Source organism: Natrix helvetica (genome assembly GCF_964273705.1).
Source record: "Natrix helvetica genome assembly, chromosome: 3".
Classification (NCBI taxonomy): domain Eukaryota; kingdom Metazoa; phylum Chordata; class Lepidosauria; order Squamata; family Natricidae; genus Natrix; species Natrix helvetica.
Window position 1 is genome coordinate 156792309 of NC_138549.1, and position 20719 is coordinate 156813027.

At 39.4% G+C, this 20719-nt stretch overlaps 1 protein-coding gene across 2 annotated transcripts in view; it reads right to left on the minus strand.

Moving 5' to 3' along the window:
* Positions 1 to 3909: 3909 nt before the first annotated feature.
* ATP9A (ATPase phospholipid transporting 9A (putative)) overlaps positions 3910 to 20719 on the minus strand; it is a 102532-nt gene continuing 85722 nt past the window's right edge. For both annotated transcript variants that reach the window (XM_081946371.1, XM_081946370.1), the window contains exons 24-28: positions 19201 to 19265; positions 16682 to 16790; positions 16513 to 16570; positions 11553 to 11756; positions 3910 to 9152 (exon numbers count right to left, since the gene is read on the minus strand). In XM_081946371.1, the coding sequence (XP_081802497.1) occupies positions 9016 to 9152; positions 11553 to 11756; positions 16513 to 16570; positions 16682 to 16790; positions 19201 to 19265 (573 nt within the window). In that variant the 3' untranslated portion in view covers positions 3910 to 9015. The remainder of the gene's footprint in view (positions 9153 to 11552; positions 11757 to 16512; positions 16571 to 16681; positions 16791 to 19200; positions 19266 to 20719) is intronic.

A 20719-nucleotide genomic window follows, 5' to 3' on the forward strand; every position in this document is an offset into this window, starting at 1 on the left:
TTTGGGAAATGATCCTGCACTGGAAGGATGGATGAAATATCGAAAAACTGCAAACATTTGTTATAAGGAAGGGACGGCTGCTCAGTGGCACAACATATGGATTACATGAAAAGGGTTTCATGTTCAGCCTGTGACACATTCAGGGCTTTGGCTAAAGAGCTCTCTGTCTCGCTGCCAGAGCAGACAGTGCTGATTGGATAGACCTATATGCAGACAGATTGATTTCTAACATTCGCTCTGAAGGTTTCCCCTTGCTTTGGAACGAACAAAAAACTAAATTTGGTCCCGTTTATTCTGAAACAAATAGCATGGGAGATGGACATTTCGTGCTGGTTTTTCCTCCTTGCTCGTTGTTGCTCATTTCTCTCTTATTGTGTCGAATGGGACGTTTCATTTTTTGTAATCGACCCAGTTTATTACAGTCTGGCAGCCATTTTATTTTCCCAGAATGTTCTAGAGTTTTGCTCATATGTGTGGTTTTTTTTGTTTTTGCTTTTAGAGGAGGGAGTTTAAATAGGATTTTCAAGCAGTTATATCTCAACCGCAGCAACTTTAAGAAATGCTGATGTCAACTCCTAGAATCCTGCAGCCTTTAGGTCCGTGTTTCTCAACATCAACAACTTTAAGATGTGTAGACTTCAGTTCCCAGAATCCCCCAGGAAGTTAGGGAATTCTGGGAGTTGAAGTCCATGCATCCTAAAAAGTTGCTGAGACTTTTAAAAAAATATTGTTTTAGAGGATAGTGCTGCCGTTTCTCTCTAATTCTGCAACAAAAATGTCTGAATAAACAGCACCTTGGTGTCCTGAATGTTGTGGGGAATCATTTCAACCTTGGCTACCACACCTGGGACATCCATCTTTCCCTCTTGAAAACAAAAAACAGAACCACTCCTGAAGATAACAGAACAAAACTAATTTTATTGATGACTAATACAACAGATATGACTTTAATAACTAAACCTTTGAATGAATGAGGTTCATTGTAAAGAGTAGCAAAACCAAAATAAATGCTTATCTATTGCGCTAATTGCCAAGTTTTAGTACTTGTGAAAATCCTTTTATTATCGCGGAGAATTATAACTCTCTTGCCTCTTTAAAAACATTTTTATCAGGTATCCCAAGTCTAGATCCCTTTTTCCATCACATACCTAGATTTTGAGTGCCAGTTTTGTATACAGTCGCTTAGCAACCACTCAAAGCTACGATGCTCCACCTCTGCCAAATCTCTTTAGAGCCCAGCTCCAATAACTATACCAAGCTGCTTATACTTATAATTCATTTTTTTTCTTCAAATAGCTCCTGGTAGGATATATGTCATTCTTCTTTTTTTTTTTTTACTAGCACCTTGTGAAGTAGATGACATTGAGAAGTAGGCTACATTCACATATCAAGCTAAAATACAGCAGGTTTTCACATGTAATATGATGCCGGACGTATTAGTATAGATCTTGACCTCAGCAACTTTAAGAGGTGCGTACAACTTCAACTCCCAGAATTCCCAGTTTTCTTTGGGAACAGCTTTTCCCAGTTTGATGGAAGTGTTTCAATTTTGCTAACATAGACCTTTTCACTACAGGTAGCCATTGATTTATGCCCACAAATGGGACTAGCATTTCCACTGCTAAGCAAGAGAGTTTTTAAGTGAATTGTGCCCGATTTTATGACCTCGTCTGCCATAATTGTTAAGTTAATCATTGCAGTTTTAAGTGAAACGTACGATAGTTAAGCAAATCCAGCTTTCCCCCCATTGACTTTGGTTTTTGGAAGCTGGCTAGGATGTTGCAACTGTGGCAAATGTAAGCTTGTTGCCAAGTACCCAAATTTTGATTATGGGACTGTGGGGATGCTGCATTGGTTGTTAAGGGTGAAAACTGGTTGTAAGTAACTTTTTCAATGCTGCTGTAGCTTTGAGCAGTCACTAGGCAAATGGTTTTAGGTTGTGGACTGCCTATTCTGAAAAAAAAAGATATTAAATTTGGAAAAACATGTCTGTGCTAGATGCAAAGCATTGTAGCAGCCCTTGAACTAAATATAGCTGCATTTATAATTTTGACTGAAGGACAGTTAGGTACTCTGGGACTAACTGGTTCTAGAAAACATACATTTGAGAAGATTCCCATAATACTCAGGTTCCACCTAGTGGGCAAATTGTGCAAGCTTTGCACTCTAGAGAAATTTAGGGAGCAAGCAGCACGCTGACATTAAGATCGATAGACACCTGTATGGAAATGATAATGGATGGCTCTGGGACATAATTCCAAGTCAACTGTTTTTCTTTTTTTTGTAATTGCTGCTGTCTATAGGTTTCCATCATCTTCAATTGTGACCTTTATACTTACAACTGTTTTCATTCCTTTTAAACAGAAAAGCATGGAATGAAGAGTTTTAGTTTAAAAAAAAAACCTTTGTTTTTAAAAAGGTGTTTTACATGTTTTGGTTTAAAAAGTGCATCTGTGCATAGATTCAATGCAGACTCTATGATGAGAATGTTTGCATTTTATTTCACACAAAATATTCTGGCCCACATTATTGTGTGCCAGCCTGCCTCCGTGAATGCATGCATGCCTCCCCCCCTCTCCCTCCCTCTTTGTGATGCATAAACATGAATACAGCTAAGAGTGCGTTGGGATTGCTTTCATGTGGAGAGAGGTACTGTCCAAGCTAAGGTTTCTCACCCACTTCTTCTTTCTAGTTCAGTTCTGCAGATTCTCTCTTTTCTATGATTTAACATTTAGTATTAGGCTTCCTTTTCCCCCAAGAAACGGACTTGACACATGTTGCTCGCTTTCCTTGACCTCTATTGCCATTTTAACATATTATTTATCAACCTATTTCGAAGGCTTCATTTTATCGTCATAAAATGATGACAAGCACTTTGGTTTGGGGCCAAATACTTAGGCTCTGGTATTTAAAACGATGCAAAAGGAGTTAAATAATTGTACATGATGATGGTGCTAGTCAAAAATGATGAAGAAAATATCAGTTGTTCCTTTGCCATTTTAAAGTCAAGTCTTTTTCACATCAAACTGATGATTTCATGTTGTTTTGCTGGGAACAAGTTATATCCCAGTCTTATTTACATCCCTGGTAATTCCTGGTTGTCCCTCATCCAGGTATTAACTAGATCTGATCTTGCTTAGTTTTTTTTTCAAATTCAGTCATTGGCTTGATTAGCTACACCTGAGTTACCAGTAGTTTTCTAGTGAGAGCCAGTTTGCTGTAGTGGTTAAGGCAATGGGATAGAAACCAGGAGATTGTGAGCTCTAGTCCCACTTTAGGCACAAAGCCAGCCACTTTCTCTCAACCCTAGGAAGGAAACAATGGCAAACCCCTTCTGAAAAACCTTACCAAGAAAACTGCATGAATTTGATCAGGCAGTCTTGAGAATGGGATATAATTGAATGGGATTTCCCCCCTACTATACAGGTTGATATTTTTACATTCTTTTAAAATGCTTTTCTAAAGCAACTATATGGAATAAATTTAAAAATGATTTCATACAAATTTTAAAATAGGTTGAAAATTCCCGATTAAACATGGCTGTGCCTAGAGGACTACAGAGTGGAAGAATTGGATCATTTTCCAATTTCCTAGCTTCATTCAACTCTTCTCTTAGGACACATTTCCCTAAGTGAATTTCACCTAACTACACTTGTTTCTGCCTGATTAAAGCTTTGAGCCTCTTCCAGCCTTACTATTACCTGCCTATTGTTATTTTATCCATTCTACATGTGTAACTTATCTAATACTGATTGTAAATCTTTTAGGAGGACATTCTTCTTATGATCCACTAGTATGATGGCTGTACTAAATTCATGTTCACTTCTGAATGCAGCAACAGAGACAGAGGTAAAGAAGTTTCAACATTTGACCAAGACAATATCAAATTCACACTGCCAGATAGGTATGAAGTTCCATAAAATTTATTGTTAACTTGTTTTCAACCATTCCCTTTTTAAAAGTTCTTACACATCTGCAACATGGAACTGCACATGACAATTACTCAATTTGCATGTATATTTCTCTTTGATCAAGAATATGCACATCTCAATTGACAAGAGGACAAGTACAAAACATTAGCATCACAAATAATTTGACATGGGGATTCATACCTCCAACACAGGAAAGAGGGGAAGGGTTTTCTGCTCTACATTTGAAAAGCTTAGAAATACATATTTAATTAGGTGATGGCAACCAACCTGATCACAATTAACAGAAAGTTTTGGAATACTCTCAAACACAAGTTTAAATGTTCCAAGGAAAATGAAGCACAATCCTCCTTGGACTGTTCCATTTTAAATGCTGAGGCATGAGTTTTAATCAAACTCTAATCCTCAGTCTTAGTTTTCTGTACCTAATTAGGCTATGCCGGATGTGTTACTCTTGCTGTATTCTGATCTGATATAGTCTTTGGAGGCTTATTTAATACCCTTCCTAATCTGCCCCAGAAATGGAATTATTGGGCAGACAATTTTCTCCCCTTGGATTTACATTAGTAAGTCATTATTTGCTTTAGTATCTAATATATAGGTGGTCCTCATTTAGTAACTACACATGGGAACTCAGTTGTTAAGTGAAGCAGTTACTAAGTGTAACTGCTACTGTGCATATAAGATCATAATTACTTCAGTATAAGATCTTTCCTTATGCTTTACAGACCTGTGAAAATCTTAAATGTGAGGATTGCTTGTAAAGTTACTTTTTCATCATTGTTGTAACTGCGAATGGTCACTAAAGGAGGACCACCTGTGTAAGCATCTACCTCCAGGATATTTCCTTATTGTATTACTCATGCATGATATGCACATTGCAAAGCAGAAGTATAAAAATTGACTGGGAGACTGTATGTGGCATTCCCATCTGTGGACGCAGAGCCCAACCCAGGATTTTTGGTATTTTATTTACTTTTTGGAGTAGGGAAGTGTTTAAATGGATTTTATTTTCATATTTGGGAGCACAGCCCTTGACACATTGCATAAAGCACTGTGTGGCTCTCAGGCAGAGGTTATATAAAAAAGGGAAGGTAAAGGTTCCCCTTGCACATACTGTATGTGCTAGTCGTTCCTGACTCTAGGGGGCGGTACTCATGTCTGTTTCAAAGCTGAAGAGCCAGTGCTGTCCAAAGACATCTCCGTGGTAATGTGACCAGCATGACTAAATGCCGAAGGCGCACGGAACTCTGTTACCTTCCCACCAAAGGTGGTCCCTGTTTTTCTACTTGCATTTTCACATGCTTTTGAACTGCTAGGTTGGCAGAAGCTGGGACAAGTAATGGGAGCTCACTCCATTATGCGGGGCTAGGGACTCAAACTGCCAAACTTTCTGATCGACAAGCTCAGCGTCTTAGCCACTGAGCCACCACATTTATGTATCTGAGTCCAAAGGACATTTGGCACTGGAGATCATGGCATCATTTGTCACAAGGACAAAGCAAGTGGAAAAAAGCAGTCCCCACAAAGGCCCAAATGAAAGAATGACCTACAAACAAAAAGCCTTCCATACCTTGAGTGCCCAGAGAATGCTTCTGTCTTCATATCATCCAATAGTCTTCTAACCAGGCCCAGCCTGAAAAAAACATGATCTGAAAGCTGAGGGCTGATATAATCCAGAGGGGGAAGCTATGGATCCTCAAGTCATGAACAAATGATTATGATTGGCAATAGCAATAGCTTTTAGATTTATATGCCACTCCATAATGCTTTACAACAGTCTCAAGCGGTTTACAGAAGAGCATATTGCCCCCAACAATCTGGGTCCTCAGAGGATGGAAGGCTGAGTCAACCTTGACCCCATCAGGATTGAACTCCGGACTGTGGGCAGAGTTAGCCTGCAATACGGCATTCTAACCACTGCACCACTAGGGCAACCTATAGAATGGCCATGGCATCTGGGACTACTGAAAACTATAATTCAATCATGTCTGAAGGGAGAACAGTTAACTCAACATGATGCATTCCATCATAGGTTTATCCCCAATTGTTCTGGATCAACATAACAGCCACATAATCTTTATTCCCAATGTGAAATCAACACCATTATAGAATGTATGAAGTTATCAAAATGTCCAAGTGTTTAAACAGTTATAGTAGAAGTCTTGCTTCCTTGTTATCTTAATTTCTATTCTTGGAGGTCCTTTGTGCAGTGGGGCTATCTAACCATCCAATGGATAATCGCTGTTATAACTCAGAATTAACACCATCATTCATTACACCAACTTTCCCCAATTCTGTTTTCTCCAGAGATGCCAAATTTCAACTCTAGCTATTCCAAGCTGATTAGATTTCCTACCGAAATGAAAGATAGCTTAATTATAGGAAATTGTTGTACACAAGTACCAAAGTCTTATACATATAAAAAATAAACGTTACTGTAAGGAAGTGGTTACAGAAGGTAAAAGAAACGCAAGTTTTGTACCCTTTCCCCAAATATATCCATGTCTATACCCATCTCTAGTAGGTGAAAAAATAAAAGAAAGAGAAGCTATCTCACTTGTATCAATCAATTAACCATCCGTTTGCAGTCTCTTTCATTATACAGCATTAGGATAATAGCATTCTACTCTTGGATCCTTCAGTCATATAAAGTGTCCTTCACAGCCCACTCTAATGCATACAGTATTTTTACACACAAGTTTAAAAAGAGTTACTCCCAAGTGTACCCAGAATTTCAACTCTATCTGGGAATACACTGAAGATTCAGAAGTGAAAAAGAGCAGAGTACCGCAAGAAAGTGAGAAACTGTTGTTGATGATGAGAAAGCAGAAATTCTTAATTTCTATTTTGTGCCTGCCATCCGGCACAAAATATTGCTATTGGACTCAAAATTGGGTCAATGACCATGCTCAATACGGGCTCATTTCAGCTTGAAGGAAAGTTTCAAATGGTGTGCTATCACAACGCCCTGTGCTGTTCAATATTTTTATCAGCTAGTACTCTTCAGGAACGAAATAAGCTTCAAAATATCTAATCAGGTTTTAAGCAATGAACTGATGTGAAGAGGATGGATTTAACACAGATTTAAATTCTGCATTTGGAAAAATTAAGTGAAAGGTGCGTATACAGGATGGGGAAGACCTGGCTAGACAGCAGTGAATGTGTATGCCCTTATTGATCAGAAATTAAACATGAGACAACTGTGTGATGCAGCTGCTACAAAGGCAAATCTTATCTTGGGGCACATTAACCTGAATATAGAGTCCAGATCATGATAGTATCTTTTCCATTCTATTTTACCTGACTGTACCCCACTAGAAATACTCTGTCTAATAGGAAGCACTAGAGTGCAAAAGTTTTGCTCAACTCAACCGAGTACAACATTTTAGCTGAATGTAATATTCTAGATCACATTTCTTTCCACCTTAAATCTAAACTCTGAATGCTTCAATGTTCAAGTCTTAGTGCCATGTGCTCTACAGCATGATTTTTTCCCTTTGTTACAGGAAAGTGAAGAAAATGGAAAGAAAGATGAGGGGTCCTTGGTGCTCCCTGAGCTAGATTGTTTTCTTGCAGACGTTTCATTATCCAAACTAGGTAACATCATCAGTGCTAGTAAGGAGTAGAGTTTGCTCTCATTTTTATTCGCTTGCCATGTCAATGTTGGTGGGAGTGTTTTTATCACTTTTTCTTCTCCAGAGTGAGGACACAACTGCACATTTATAACCATCACAAAATGCCTGGGGAAAAGTCTAATAAAACCTGCATTCTGGGAGAAAATAATGTCATGTGAATTGGGGAATGTGCATGGGAGAATTAGCATTAAGAATTTATTCTTAATAAATATCCCAAAAGGCAGGGATAGGGGGATTTATGCCTAGACAGAACAGATCAAGCCATACAGGTAACACCTCCCTCAAGTTTTGTGCATCAGTCCATATCTAGGAGTTTTCATTGGCCAGAAAACGATACTGCATCCTTGTAGTGTACAGTGTTTTCCAAAATGACAACGTGACTAAAGGTCTGTTGCTTTTGTGAAGTAGCTTCAGAGTTGCGGTTTGCACAAACGTTTCTTCAATAACTCCCAAGGATAGGCCTTGCCTATCCCTAACTTCTGATCCTTTTTCTTACCTGTCAGTTATCTCATTCCCTTTATTCTCTTTGGTTCTGGCAGCCAAGCTTGTTTTTAGCTGTTTTGCAGAAAACCTCAGAAAAGAGAGCTGGAGGTTGCAGAGGGGAACATAGTTGGTAACTTGTAGGGTGAAACCTAAGCTTCTAACTGTTCTCCTTTTCCCGGAAATGATCATCCACTCTTACCTTCGTGTTAATAAATGGGCAGTTTGTCCTTGCAGAACCAGGATATGGGGTTACAATTTTCTTCTCCGCCCGCAAAAAACTGTTCAATAATTTTCTCTTTAGGAAAAAAGACACATTTCCTTTAGAAAACCACCGCAAGATGTTTTAGCTGGAAAGACTCATCTCTGAATTCCTTTTTTTTGCAGAAAATTCAAGAAAATCATAGCCAAAAATCAGAAATTGTGATTTGCATTGGACCACATCAAAGAGGTCAGCCCGGCATGAGGTATGTTATAGTGGCCTGTTAAACTACACTGTTGCGTTGCTCAGTTGAAAGCGTTTCCCAAGGCACAGAAAATGTTCACAATGAGGACCTGAACTCAAAAGATAAGTAGCAATAAAAATCAGGAAATTAAATAAGTCGACCCCCCCCCCAGAAAAAGGAAAAGACATTTGAAAACATTTGTCATCTCAACAGCTGACTCAGCACTTTCCAGGTAAGTAGACCCATCCCAGGCAGACTTTTTTTTTTCCTTCCCAGTTACATGCATTTGTTTTCAGTTTGATAAATATAAAGTGACAAAACTGAATCGCGGATATAAGTTTTCTCTGCTTCGTTTGACTGTGAGGGTTTTTTTGTTTTGTTTTAACTGAATTATTCAGTCTTCCAGCAATGTTCCCCAGCCACTGCAGATTGTTTATCCAACTGTCGGACATCGTTCGATGATGAATACACATTTATTGAGTCTGTAAGCACTGTGCAAAGAAGAAAAGCGAGTCCTCGCCCCTACGAGGTGAGTTTTGAATAACTTGGGGGAGAAAACCTTCGTCTCAGGTACTTTAGGACATAGAGAGGAAGACAGCTGACTAAGGTGATCACAGTCACCTTCCATAAGAACGATAAAGTTGCTATGAAGTAAACATCTGCAAGAAAAAAGACATTTCTCTGTCACTGACTGTAAATAAAAGGACATGTTTTCACGGCTAATTTTGTTCGTTTTCAATAAAAATACAGATTAAGAATCCAATTGCAGTTCCTCTATTTCAGTAGCAACTATAATAGAATTATGAACTCAGAATCAGAAATGTTAACAGGAAACTGTTAATGATACCCCAGTTTGTTGCTTAGCAAAACTCCTGCTGGTTCGTGGCAATCTCATAGCAATGAGTTTTAATTTTACCTTTGGGGCCGATTTGTTTTCCTACTCCCTGCCTGCTGAGTGCAGAGGGGAAAAAAATTAAGCATAGCAGTTCACATATTTCCAACAGGCCTCGTATTAATCCTCAATGAAGGCTACCAGTTCTGAGCTACAAAAATCCAGATTATGATTAGATGGCGAAAAGAAAAGAACAGAAAAAGTAAAGTAAAGGATAAAGTAAAGTTAAATTAAATGTAAAGTTTAAGTTAAAGTAAAAGTAAAATAAGTAAAGTAAGCAAAATAAGCAAAGCAAAGCAAAGCAAAGCAAAGCATTTTCTCTTTGTTGCATTGTAGCAGCTTCCTGGATTTTTATAGCACTGTTCTGATAGCCCTGTATCAATGTTATTAGAAATCTGCCAGCAAACTTTCAGGGGCAGTGGGTGGGTTTTTTTTTTTTTTTACATTAAAAGGTAAAGGTTTCTACCGTCCAGTCATGTCCAACTCTAGGGGCCTGTGCTCATCTCTGTTTCTTAGCTGAGGGAATCAGCATTGTCTGAAGACTTTTCCATGGTCATGTGGTCAATATACACCAAGGCACAACGGAACACATTCCCACTAAAGTGGTACCTATTTACCTACTCACATTTGCCTGCTTTCAAACTGCTAGGTGGGCAGGAGATGGTAACGGGAACTCACCCCATCACATGGCACTCGGGTCTCGAACCTGGGCTGTCAGCTCTCCAATTGAGAAGCTCAGCATCTTTAACTGCTGAGTCACTGCTCTTTCTCCCCTCCCCATTCCCCTTTTCCTTCCTCCCCAAGTGGCAATTCTAGGGGAAGGTGTGATGATTGAAAGATGACTTAACCATTTCCCAAATCTTTTTTTTTCTTTTTGCACAGGGTTAGTCCATAAAATACTATCTTGGTAAACAATTTCTGGACATTTTAAAAGGTAGAACAGGTGAGACTGATTTTAAATTATAACTGTAAAATAAATCTCTGACTTTAAAATAAAAGAGTTATACTTTGAAGTACAAACTTGCACATGAAAGTTGGCATCCAGTGGAATGTTTTAGGCTGCGGAATATTTTTTAATAAGCCTGCTTATCAAGCTGCACAGATGTGGAGGATAAAAATAGAAATTTTGGGAAATTTAACTTAAAATTCGGCATTGACAGTTTCAGATTTGGGACCATTCCAACTGTCAATCAAGGACGCCATATTGTCTCGCTCTAAGTTCAAGACTGCTTTGCAAAGGAGCTGTAATTTTCTAAATGTTTTTCTCTATTATCAAACCCTTCAATTATCTGATTTGTTCCATTTTCACTACATGACCCGACTAACAACAGATGGAAAATAAGCTCCTAATAAACACATATTACTTGCCAAAAAGAGTATCAATTAGGGAAACTGTGGGGGATAGTTGAGTGATTTTCCAACTCTGTAATTTCAATACAGCTGTGAAGCTTTTATTTTCTAGAAGGCTTCTCAATCCAGCTTTTATAACCCCCCCCCTCCAATTTCTAGTCCCTAAGCAAGCAGCCTAGACACACGGTGGTTTGAAACCAAGATCTGCTTCTTACTGTTAATCTTGAATTCATGAGAGATAATCTTTCCTGATATTTATATAAAGCTTGATCAAAAACCATTTCAGTTTGTGTACCTTGCAAAATAACTCATACCTAAGTGCCTTAGGGACGCAGTGGCTCGGTGGCTAAGAGGCTGAGCTTGTTGATCAGACAGGCCAGCAATTCGGCGGTTTGAATCCGTAGCGCTACGTAATGGAGTGAGCTCCTGTTATTTGTCCCAGCTTCTGCCAACATAACAGTTCTAAAAAATGCAAGTAGAAAAATAGGAACCACCTTTGATGGGAAGGTAACAGCGTTCCGTGTACCTTCGGTGTTTAATCATACCGGCCACATGACCACGGAGATGTCTTTGGACAGCGCTGGCTCTTTGGCTTTGAAACGGAGATGAGCACTGCCCTCTAGAGTTGGGAATGACTAGCACATATGTGCAAGGGAAACCTTTACCTTTACCTGCCTATACTTTATAATTTCAATAAAAATGTAACAGATAAATGATCATCAATTTCCAGCTTCATTATTTAGTAGAATATTGGAGTTCTTTCCATTTTGCAAATAATTGAGAAAGTTTGAAGAAAGACAACACAAAAGATAGTTACCGATAAATTCATGTAAGAAGACCAGTGAGGCAATGTAGCACGACAGACTGAGTAATTCTGCCACTATCATGAGCCAATGCCACGTCTGGATGGTCAGTGCCACCATCAGCAGTTCAGTGAGTATCAAGGATGTGAAGGAAATTGCCACAATGTGGACAAATTCAGACTCAAAAAGCAGAAGTGCACCATACATAATTATGCTGCCTGAAATGAGAGGAAATGAAAGGAGTTAACAGTATCAACCAAAATGACAATCGCTGTCGACTATCTGTAATGTACATGGTTGAACGGAAAGGAATGTTTCCAAATGATCCTTGAGCTGACCGATTTTGATAGAATCCAAAGCTTTGAAAATTGCACAGTTCAGGCACACAAAAAGGATCTCTTTTTTTGCGGCAATACAATGCTTCGGATTGTACCTCATGAGCTGCCAACGAAGCAGTTGTGAAATTGGATCTTATCGTTTTACCTTATCTGTCCTATAACCCAGAGTTGACATCAGGCAACCTCCACATTTTTGCTAAATTGAAGCAATATCTTTGTGGGCCTCTGTTGGATGAGGCATTTGTTGAAGAGGTGGAAAGGACTACCAACCCCTGACTCAAGAGACAGAGTGGAGTTTTTTGTGTGAAAGCTTTCAGAAGTTTGTTCATCATTGCCAGAAGTGTTTAGTGAATAGTGGTATCTATGTGGAGAAGTGAATGCAAGTAACAAAAGAGCTTATTTTAAGGATTATATTCCTGTTTCACTTATTAAAACCCTTCTTAAAGTTATGGAGTATACTCCTCATTCAATCTGTGTACAATCATACTTGTTACCCTTCCTGTTGGAGCCAAACCTAGGAATAACATATGGTGATTCTTCCAAGCTGAGTTATTTATTATTTCACACCTACAGACAACATCTTGCTAAACTGAACACTCTGTTATCTGTATCTACAATATACTCTGTGAACTATAAGAGAGGGAAAGGCTATCTTCATTTCTTTCTCTTACAAATCTCTATGCTGAGTTGCCTTTTACTCCTCTGGAATGTTCCCCCTCTCTCCTGTGAATCTACCTCCTGGTGAAATGAGTCTGTAATTGCCAGCCAGCCCATAGACAACCCCTCCACATGATGGGGAGGGCCAAATTATAATTTTATAATCATATAATTAGAATTGCCGGAAAAAAAACCACAATTGCTAACAACCTTGCCTTATGTTGAGGATCTTTACACTGCACGAGTCAAAAAGAGGGCCATGAAAATATTTACGGACCCCTCGCATCCTGGACAGAAATTGTTTCAACTCCTACCCTCAAAACGACGCTGTAGGGCACGGCACACCAAGACAATTAGACACAAGGACAGTTTTTTGCTGAACGCCATCATTCTGCTAATTCCCTCACTACTGTCAAACCTTTCAGTAAGGCTGCATTACTATTACTATTAGTCTTCTCATCGTTCCTATCACCCATCTCCTCCCACTTATGACTGCAGGACTGTAACTTTGCTGCTTGTATCCTTACAATTTATATTGAATGTTTCCTGATTGCTTATTTGTACCCTATGACTATCATTAAGTGTTGTACCTTATGATTCTTGACGAATATATCTTGTCTTTTTATGTACACTGAGAGCACATGCACCAAAGACAAATTCCTTGTGTATCCAATCACACTTGGCCAATAAAAAATTCTATTCTAGTCTGTTCTATTATATTCTATTGTAAAACTTGCAGAACTTTATCTCACCACTGGAAATGGCTTTAGTACTTTGATCAATTCAGGAGAAACTGTCTTCCACAGTTCTGTTATTATACACAACCCCCATAAAATAGAGTTCCAATAGTCCTTGCAGTGTCTTTTCCCCAGCCTGGCTTATTCTGCATGGCTAACTACCGAAATAGTTTCCTAAAGAGAAATAATAAGTGTGTATGGGGAGATCTTATTTTTATCTAGTGAATCTGTTTATTCATGATTCATTCTATGTTTGCAAATAAGCCTGCAAAATAATGAAGTCTATCCTACAAAAATGTTTACTGGCCTGTTTGGCAAAGAAATGCTTTAAAAAAACTCTGATTCTCTTGTAAAAGCCTTATTGGAACAAATTGCACAAGAGAATTGGTGAGTTCTCCATCGGTAGATGGGCTGAAACTGAGGCAAAACATACATTTCTCAAGGATTTTCCAATTTGACATTCCAAAAAGAATTGAGAGCTGGAATTGGTATTGGTTAGGTATTATTAGTAGCTGGTATAGGAACATGAAAATGTAAATAGGTAACAGGCATAATGAAGAGTAAGAAACAAGAAACCAGTTCATCACACACAGAGGAGGAAATAATGGAAAAAACACTACTGGATTTGAATCCAAGGAAAATATGCTTTCAGGAATCAGTGCTTTCTCGTATCTGTGTGCATGATTGTTTTCTTCCAACAGTAACCCCACCTACTTCAATGAGTTCTGCTTCAAAGCAAGGGCATTAGACTCTATGGCCTAAAAACCTCTTTCCCAGTCTATGATTCTGTCAGCTGCATTATGTAGAACAGACCAGGAAATCAACTTTCTCAAATGGCTAATATCATTTTTATTGAGATTAGCTATAAAATCACAGAATCTTGCAAGTCTGATTGTGCTGTGCCTCTTCTGACTTCTTATAGTTCCCTGAATGAGGGAGACAGCTGCCTGAGCCACTTCTGAATGCTATCGCTTGTTCTAAACTTAGAAAAAAAATGTTTCAGTCCGTTTTGCCTAGGTTGGTTTCTGCATATCTCAATACTTCTTTCCTATGTTCTACACTTTTTCTCGTGAAAGAAATTGAAACATTCCTTCCTATCCAATTTTTCATGATATCATTTATAATTTTATGCACATCTGTAGTATGGATGAAACTTTCTAGCTTAAGGCTCAGAGGGACTTGGAATTGATTCTCAGGTATAATCCAAAGTATGTATAAGCAACTAGACCCAATAAATTCAGCAGGAACTTACGTACACACACACACACACACACACACACACTGAAGGTAGCTGAGCATGTAAGAAGATAGGATGGGAAGACAAGAGTGACTTTGCATTCTGCTTCTGGCTGATCAGAGAATGGCTTCACGGCATCCTAGAGATTCAGCTGCAGACATAAGTCATGACCTCAGCATGAGTAATCCACGCTGATGAGTAATTTGCAGCCTAATTTGAAAAGCAATTTGACCAGTGACTCAAGATTAAGCCATAAAATACAGATTCAGAGAATAACCTTTCCACCATCTGGGAAGAGCTCGGTTTGGGGCCATTCTTGGGCAAAAGCTACTAGTCAAATTGCATGGTGTGATCCATCAAGGGGGTGAAGTCATTCGACCCACAGAACGTAATAGGAGAAGAGTCCTGGCTTAGAAATCTTTCCCACGATGTCTCATTTTTCCTGACTGACCAGAAACTGTGTGTCCAAATGAAGGCTTTCATATTGTTTCCAGCATTGATACAGCCCTTGAAAATAATTTCTGTTGGAACGTACTCTCATACATCTCTATCACCATCACAGCATGTTTATTTTCCTGATTTTGCTTCTCTAAAGTATCAAAGATGAGACAAATGGTTGCACTAGTGATTGAGAAGATACACTTGAAAACGAGTGGACAATGGGTCACAATCTTCTTTTGCTTTGCATTCAGGAGATAAGGGCAGAATCCCTATCTTACTTCCTGAGTCTAAGCCATTACCATGGTATCTTGTAGCCCCGTGATGGCAAACCTATGGCTCTCTCTGCGGGCATGAGAGCCGTCACCCCAGCTCAGCTCCAGCAAGCATGCATGTGCGCCTCCTGCTGCCGCACATGTACAGGGGGCAGGGGGCATGCAAGAGTTGCACACATGGGGGGGCAGGATGCATGTGTGGGGGTTGCATGTACAAGGAAGGAGTGTACACTGGGGCACACATGCATGCGTGGTGTCTCACGTGGGGGTGCATGCAAAAGGAGGGGGAGTACTGAGGGTGCACATGCATTGTATTATGGGTGTGTGTGCACATGCTTTCAGCACGCGGTGACGAAAAGGTTAGCCATCACTATTGTAGCCAGAAAACCTATTTCAAAACGAAGTCATTTCAATCCCTTCACCGAATTCAGTTGTTTGTTGGGTTCTAGGCCAGGCTGTTCCTTTTCCTTCTGCTGATCAGCAGAAACGTCACTGATAAAAGGCAAATCCCCAAAAGGTACAGCTTCAAGGTAGCGAAGCTCTAAGAATGATCGCTTTGGGCTACTTGGGAGTACTGCGTAGCTGCAGCACTTAGTAGAAAAATGGAGGAAGAACTTATACGACTGGAGCACGTAAGCTGGACGAAGTGGTTTTGGTATGCAGCATTTGGCTTATGGATTGGAGGAACATGAGATAAGGGACAATGATCTGTCTGTGGTGCGTGTGGGGGAAGAGACTGTAATGGTATTCATCAGAACCACTTTAACATACCAGCCCTTTCAAGGTGGAAATGTAGAACAGAACCAAGAACCCTACTGTCGATGACAGCTTGATGGGTTCATCTCTGCTGCATCTAATTGCATATTGCAGAAAAGGGAATCATAGTTTTGCCAACGGTAGGCCTCAGATGACATAGATCAATTTCCTATGAAACTGTTGATTGCTGCTCTATCTGTGTTCACACTGACACTAGAGATAAATCTGTTCTTGGTCTGCGTGTCTCTGGCTTACCTCCAGGCCACTGGTTTTATCAGCCACTCTACGGGCTTTCTGGTGAGAAGGAAAAAAAGACGGCAGCCAAAGCCTGAAGAAATACGATCACTCAGCAGAAACTAAACAGAACTCCTGGTGGTCAATGAGAACAAACTCAGAGCTCTCTGCAATTTGCCAGCTCTCTTTATAACTAGTCGAATTTCGTTTTTGACAGAGAATTACATGAAGTCAAATTTGGAGAACAATTTATTTGTTCAGAATATTCAGAAACACCCTGATGAATAAAGGAAACCTCTTACCTTGGTAGATACTTATTAAAACCCAGATCAAAAACGTCTTATAAGATAACGGCCTTCCCTAAAAAATGAAAGGGCAGAAAAATAGAAATGAAATCTGTCTCATATATGTTAACCTCAAAGTCACACACAGAAATTTGAAAGGAATTAATGAATGAAAGAAACTTTGAACCTTCAGGAGATCTTTGTAGAGCTCTGGATACAACATGGCCACAACCGCTTTGACATCTTTGTCCAGCACTAGAGAGAATACTGGAAACATGGTGTAGAGGGTAGAATACCTGAAAGCAGGAACACAAGAAATGCCAACTGAAGGTAACAGTCTACCATTTTAGCTTTCTTGGTAAATCCTCTCTTCATTTATAAAATGGTAGGACATATAGACAAAAAGCAATGACAATTATTTCAACTTCAAAATTTACCTGTGCCAAAGATTGTCATTGTCATTTAACACTTTTGCAGAGGACTAAGGAGTAATGATGCAAAGGTGGAAGACAGAATGGGGTACATACAAAGGTAGAGTCCATTTTTTCTCCACCTTGGGTTTATTTTAGAAAAAAATCTTTCTTTCTTTCTTTCTTTCTTTCTTTCTTTCTTTCTTTCTTTCTTTCTTTCTTTCTTTCTTTCTTTCCTCTCTCTCTATCTCCCTCCCTCCCTCCCTCTCTCTTTTCTCCACTTTCTTTCCCCTTCCTTTTTTCCTTCCTTCCTTCTTTCCTTCCCTCCCTCCTTCCAGATTTCTATTACAACTACTGTTTCCTATTTCAAAATAGTGGGCAACCATAAATGCACCAGGATTGTTGAAGCTCATACTTTATATATAAAATGCATGGCTAAAGCTGTGCTGTCTCAGTAGATGGCAGCTGGGTTCAGAAAGTAAGCAGATCTGACTAGCCTGTGAATGGGAGATCCCCAGGGAAATGAGGACTGTAGGTTAGAAGAGAGGTAAAGAAAATCTTAGAAGTCAGTGGGAAATCATTTTTGTGGTGTTACTATAAAAACTATGCAGACGAATTTCTATGGCAGCTGGAAATCAAGGTTAACTATGGTGTCTATGTTAAAAAGTATGTAAGTGTTCACTACTAATTCTGCAAAATAACCCTGAATATTGTCCATGGAGATTCTTAGTCATCCAGGTCATGGTTGTCCCAAAGGTGCTTTTTCAAGAGGCAACTGGACTTCCTTGCTTTTTCTTTGAAGATGTTTTGTTTCTCACCAAGAAGCTTCTTCACTCTGCCTGGATGGTGGGGAATGGAAGGATTTATATTCCTTCTAGACAGCTGGTCATTTGCATTCTTTTTAGAGAGTCATTGAGGCCACTTGGAGGTTTATCTGTTACTCAGAGTCATCCGAGTGGTGAAAATGGGTTTAGAGCTTCTTGGAACTGCAGAAAGAGCTCCACACCTATTTGCATTAAGTGGACTCAACCACTCTCTAAAAGAACTCAAATGACCAGCTGTCTGCAAGGAATATAAATCCTTCCATTCCCCACCATTCAATCAGAGCTGAAGAAACTTCTTGGATGAGAAGCGAAACATCTTCAAAGAAAAATCTTAACAATACAATACAATAGTAGAGTTGGAAGGGACCTTGGAGGTCTTCTAGTCCAACCCCCTGCCTAGGCAGGAAACCCTATACCGTTTCAGACAAATAGCTATCCAACATCTTCTTAAAAGACTTCCAGTGTTGGGGCATTCACAACTTCTGGTTGCTTCTTGAAAAAACACCTCTGGGACAACCCTGAATATTAAAATCTGAAGAGGTGAAAGACTGCAGGTCCTCAGAAGCTATTTAATATAATCAGTGTCTTAACTGAACGCGGTCAGGATGCTGTGCAGACTGGTTGTCTTTCTCAGCTTGTGTTACCGGATACTTTGAATTGGAAATGATCAATTCCTGGAACTGTCTGAGTACAAATTAGATACTCTACTACTCAGCTACTAACTTTCCCCCATTGTTAATGTCTAAGAGCTGCTTAACCTCTAAAATATACATTTGTAAAGAAAGACGTAATAAGCCTTATGTGTTGCATAAATGTGGTAACCAGATATGCAAAAAAATAATATGCACATGTACAAATCAAGAGTTGGAACTGCTTGCATTTTCTTGGCCAGATTATATTATGAACCAAACCTCAAAGTATGCTGCTATATTATGTGTGAAATGGTCCAAAGATCCAGGACTTAATTTTATCCCAAACGCAACAGGACTCAGCCTCAAAGCTTCCCTATGCTGCTGGGCTTTCACCCAAAAAATGGTGATGTGGGGCACTGGCATTCATTTTAGTTTCTTTCTGCAGAAGAGTCATATTATAAAAACATGGCTGCACGATGTTGTTTACTTTAAAAAAAAAATCTGCGCCCTGCTTTTTGTTTTCAGAAAAGACACTTCCCTACCTCCCACCCAATATTTTTTACTGTTGTTTCTGGGATACAAAAGTTGCTTTAACAGCTAAAATTGGTCCTAATACGGTCCATGTGCTTTTCAATGGTTGCTGGATTAAAGTTGCTTTGAAACGATGCATCTTCAAAGTGTCCTGCTTCGTTCTGATAAGCGCAGTAGAGGCAGGAAGGAAAGAGCGCGACATTTTAGCCTGTGCTACTCATTGCCATGACCGTTTTCAAACTCAGGAAGGCTTCAAACAAATCTCATTATACATTTTAACGATACCACAGGGAACTTTTTGGCTCTTACCCAATGATGAGAAAGCCTTGATAGAGCGGAACAGAAGCAAAGTAAAACACCGAAGAGAAAACTGCCTATGGAATAAAATGCAAGGAATTATTAGGCTTCAAAGCAAAAAGAAAAGTAGAGTCAATGACAACTATCTCTTCAGCTGCCTCTTAATGAAAAGAGTTCGTGTTCCCTCATTTGTCAACTAAGGCACAAGTAGCAAAGATTAACACACAAGACTCAGGAATAAGAAGAGACCACAGGTGGCTTCTCTACCCAGAAAGGTTTGGCAATTTAGAAAAGGAGACATTGCTGTTCATGGTAAATACAATCCTAATGAAAGAGGTTTTTTTTAAAAAAAAAATAGTTTCCAAAAGATGTGATGCCTATGCAATAATTCAATAATTTTTGAAGGTCAGTATAGGATCAAAACCAGAGATATTTTGGCTAGGGCTGATGGGATAAAATTTTGGAAAAACTGCATGGGATTCTATTCCTATATATGATAATTACAGCAAGAATTTTATATCCCCAATAGTGGGAAGAGTTGACATTATCTACAATGCAAGAATGGTTGGCAAAGTTGATGGTGTTGGCTGAGATGTTGAAACTGGGAATCTCATTAGAGAAAAAGACATTGACTAACTTTAATGCTAACTGAAAGTCTCTCTTGGACTTTTTGCACAAAGAGGAAAAAAATGAAATTATGATATGGGTTTGGGGACTATTAATAGTCATAGATTATTTAAAAAAATAATGTACTCTATGGTTATAACCATAGAGCAAGAGTTGAATTACCTTTTATGTATGTCTGCTGTAAAAGAAGGCTGCAATGATTCTTTCTCTTATTTTGCATTCCTGCTTCTTCCTATATTTTTACTTTTTCTTTTCCATCTTTTGTTATTAGTTCTTATTAGTTTTTTATCTTTCTACTTTAAAATTTAATACAATTATTGTATTAAAAATGATTATAAGTGATGCAGAGAGCGTACATACGCAAGATATAAAATGAAAAGCTACATGATCCCAAATCAGTGCAACTCACGGACAAGTTACTATCTGCTTCCACACATGGAAGAGAAACCTAACACTGTGATGGCAAACCTATGGCACGGGTGCCAGAGCTGGCATGCAGAACTTTCTCTGTGGGCATGTGCACTGCCGCCAGCTGCTCTTCCAGTTTCCGGTGTACACATGCACATCGGCCATCTGGTCTTCGCATGCGCCAGAGCACTGGAAACCCAAAGATCAGCTGGTAGGTACATCCATGTCTGTTTTTGGCCAGTTTTTGGACCATTTTCAGGCCTTCCCTCGCGAAAGCTAGCCCACCGTCGCCCACCCGCTTTCAGCCATGTGCGAAAGCCGCCGGCGGCACCATCGCCAACCAGTGCCTTTCAGCCACGTGGCGTACACCAGCTCACAGCTTTTGCGAGGCAAGGCCTGAAGGCTAGCCTGCCGCTGCCCCCACCCACCCATTTTTGGTCATGGGGTGTATGCCAGCTCACAGCTTTCGCATGGCAAGGTCTGAAAGGCCTTCCCT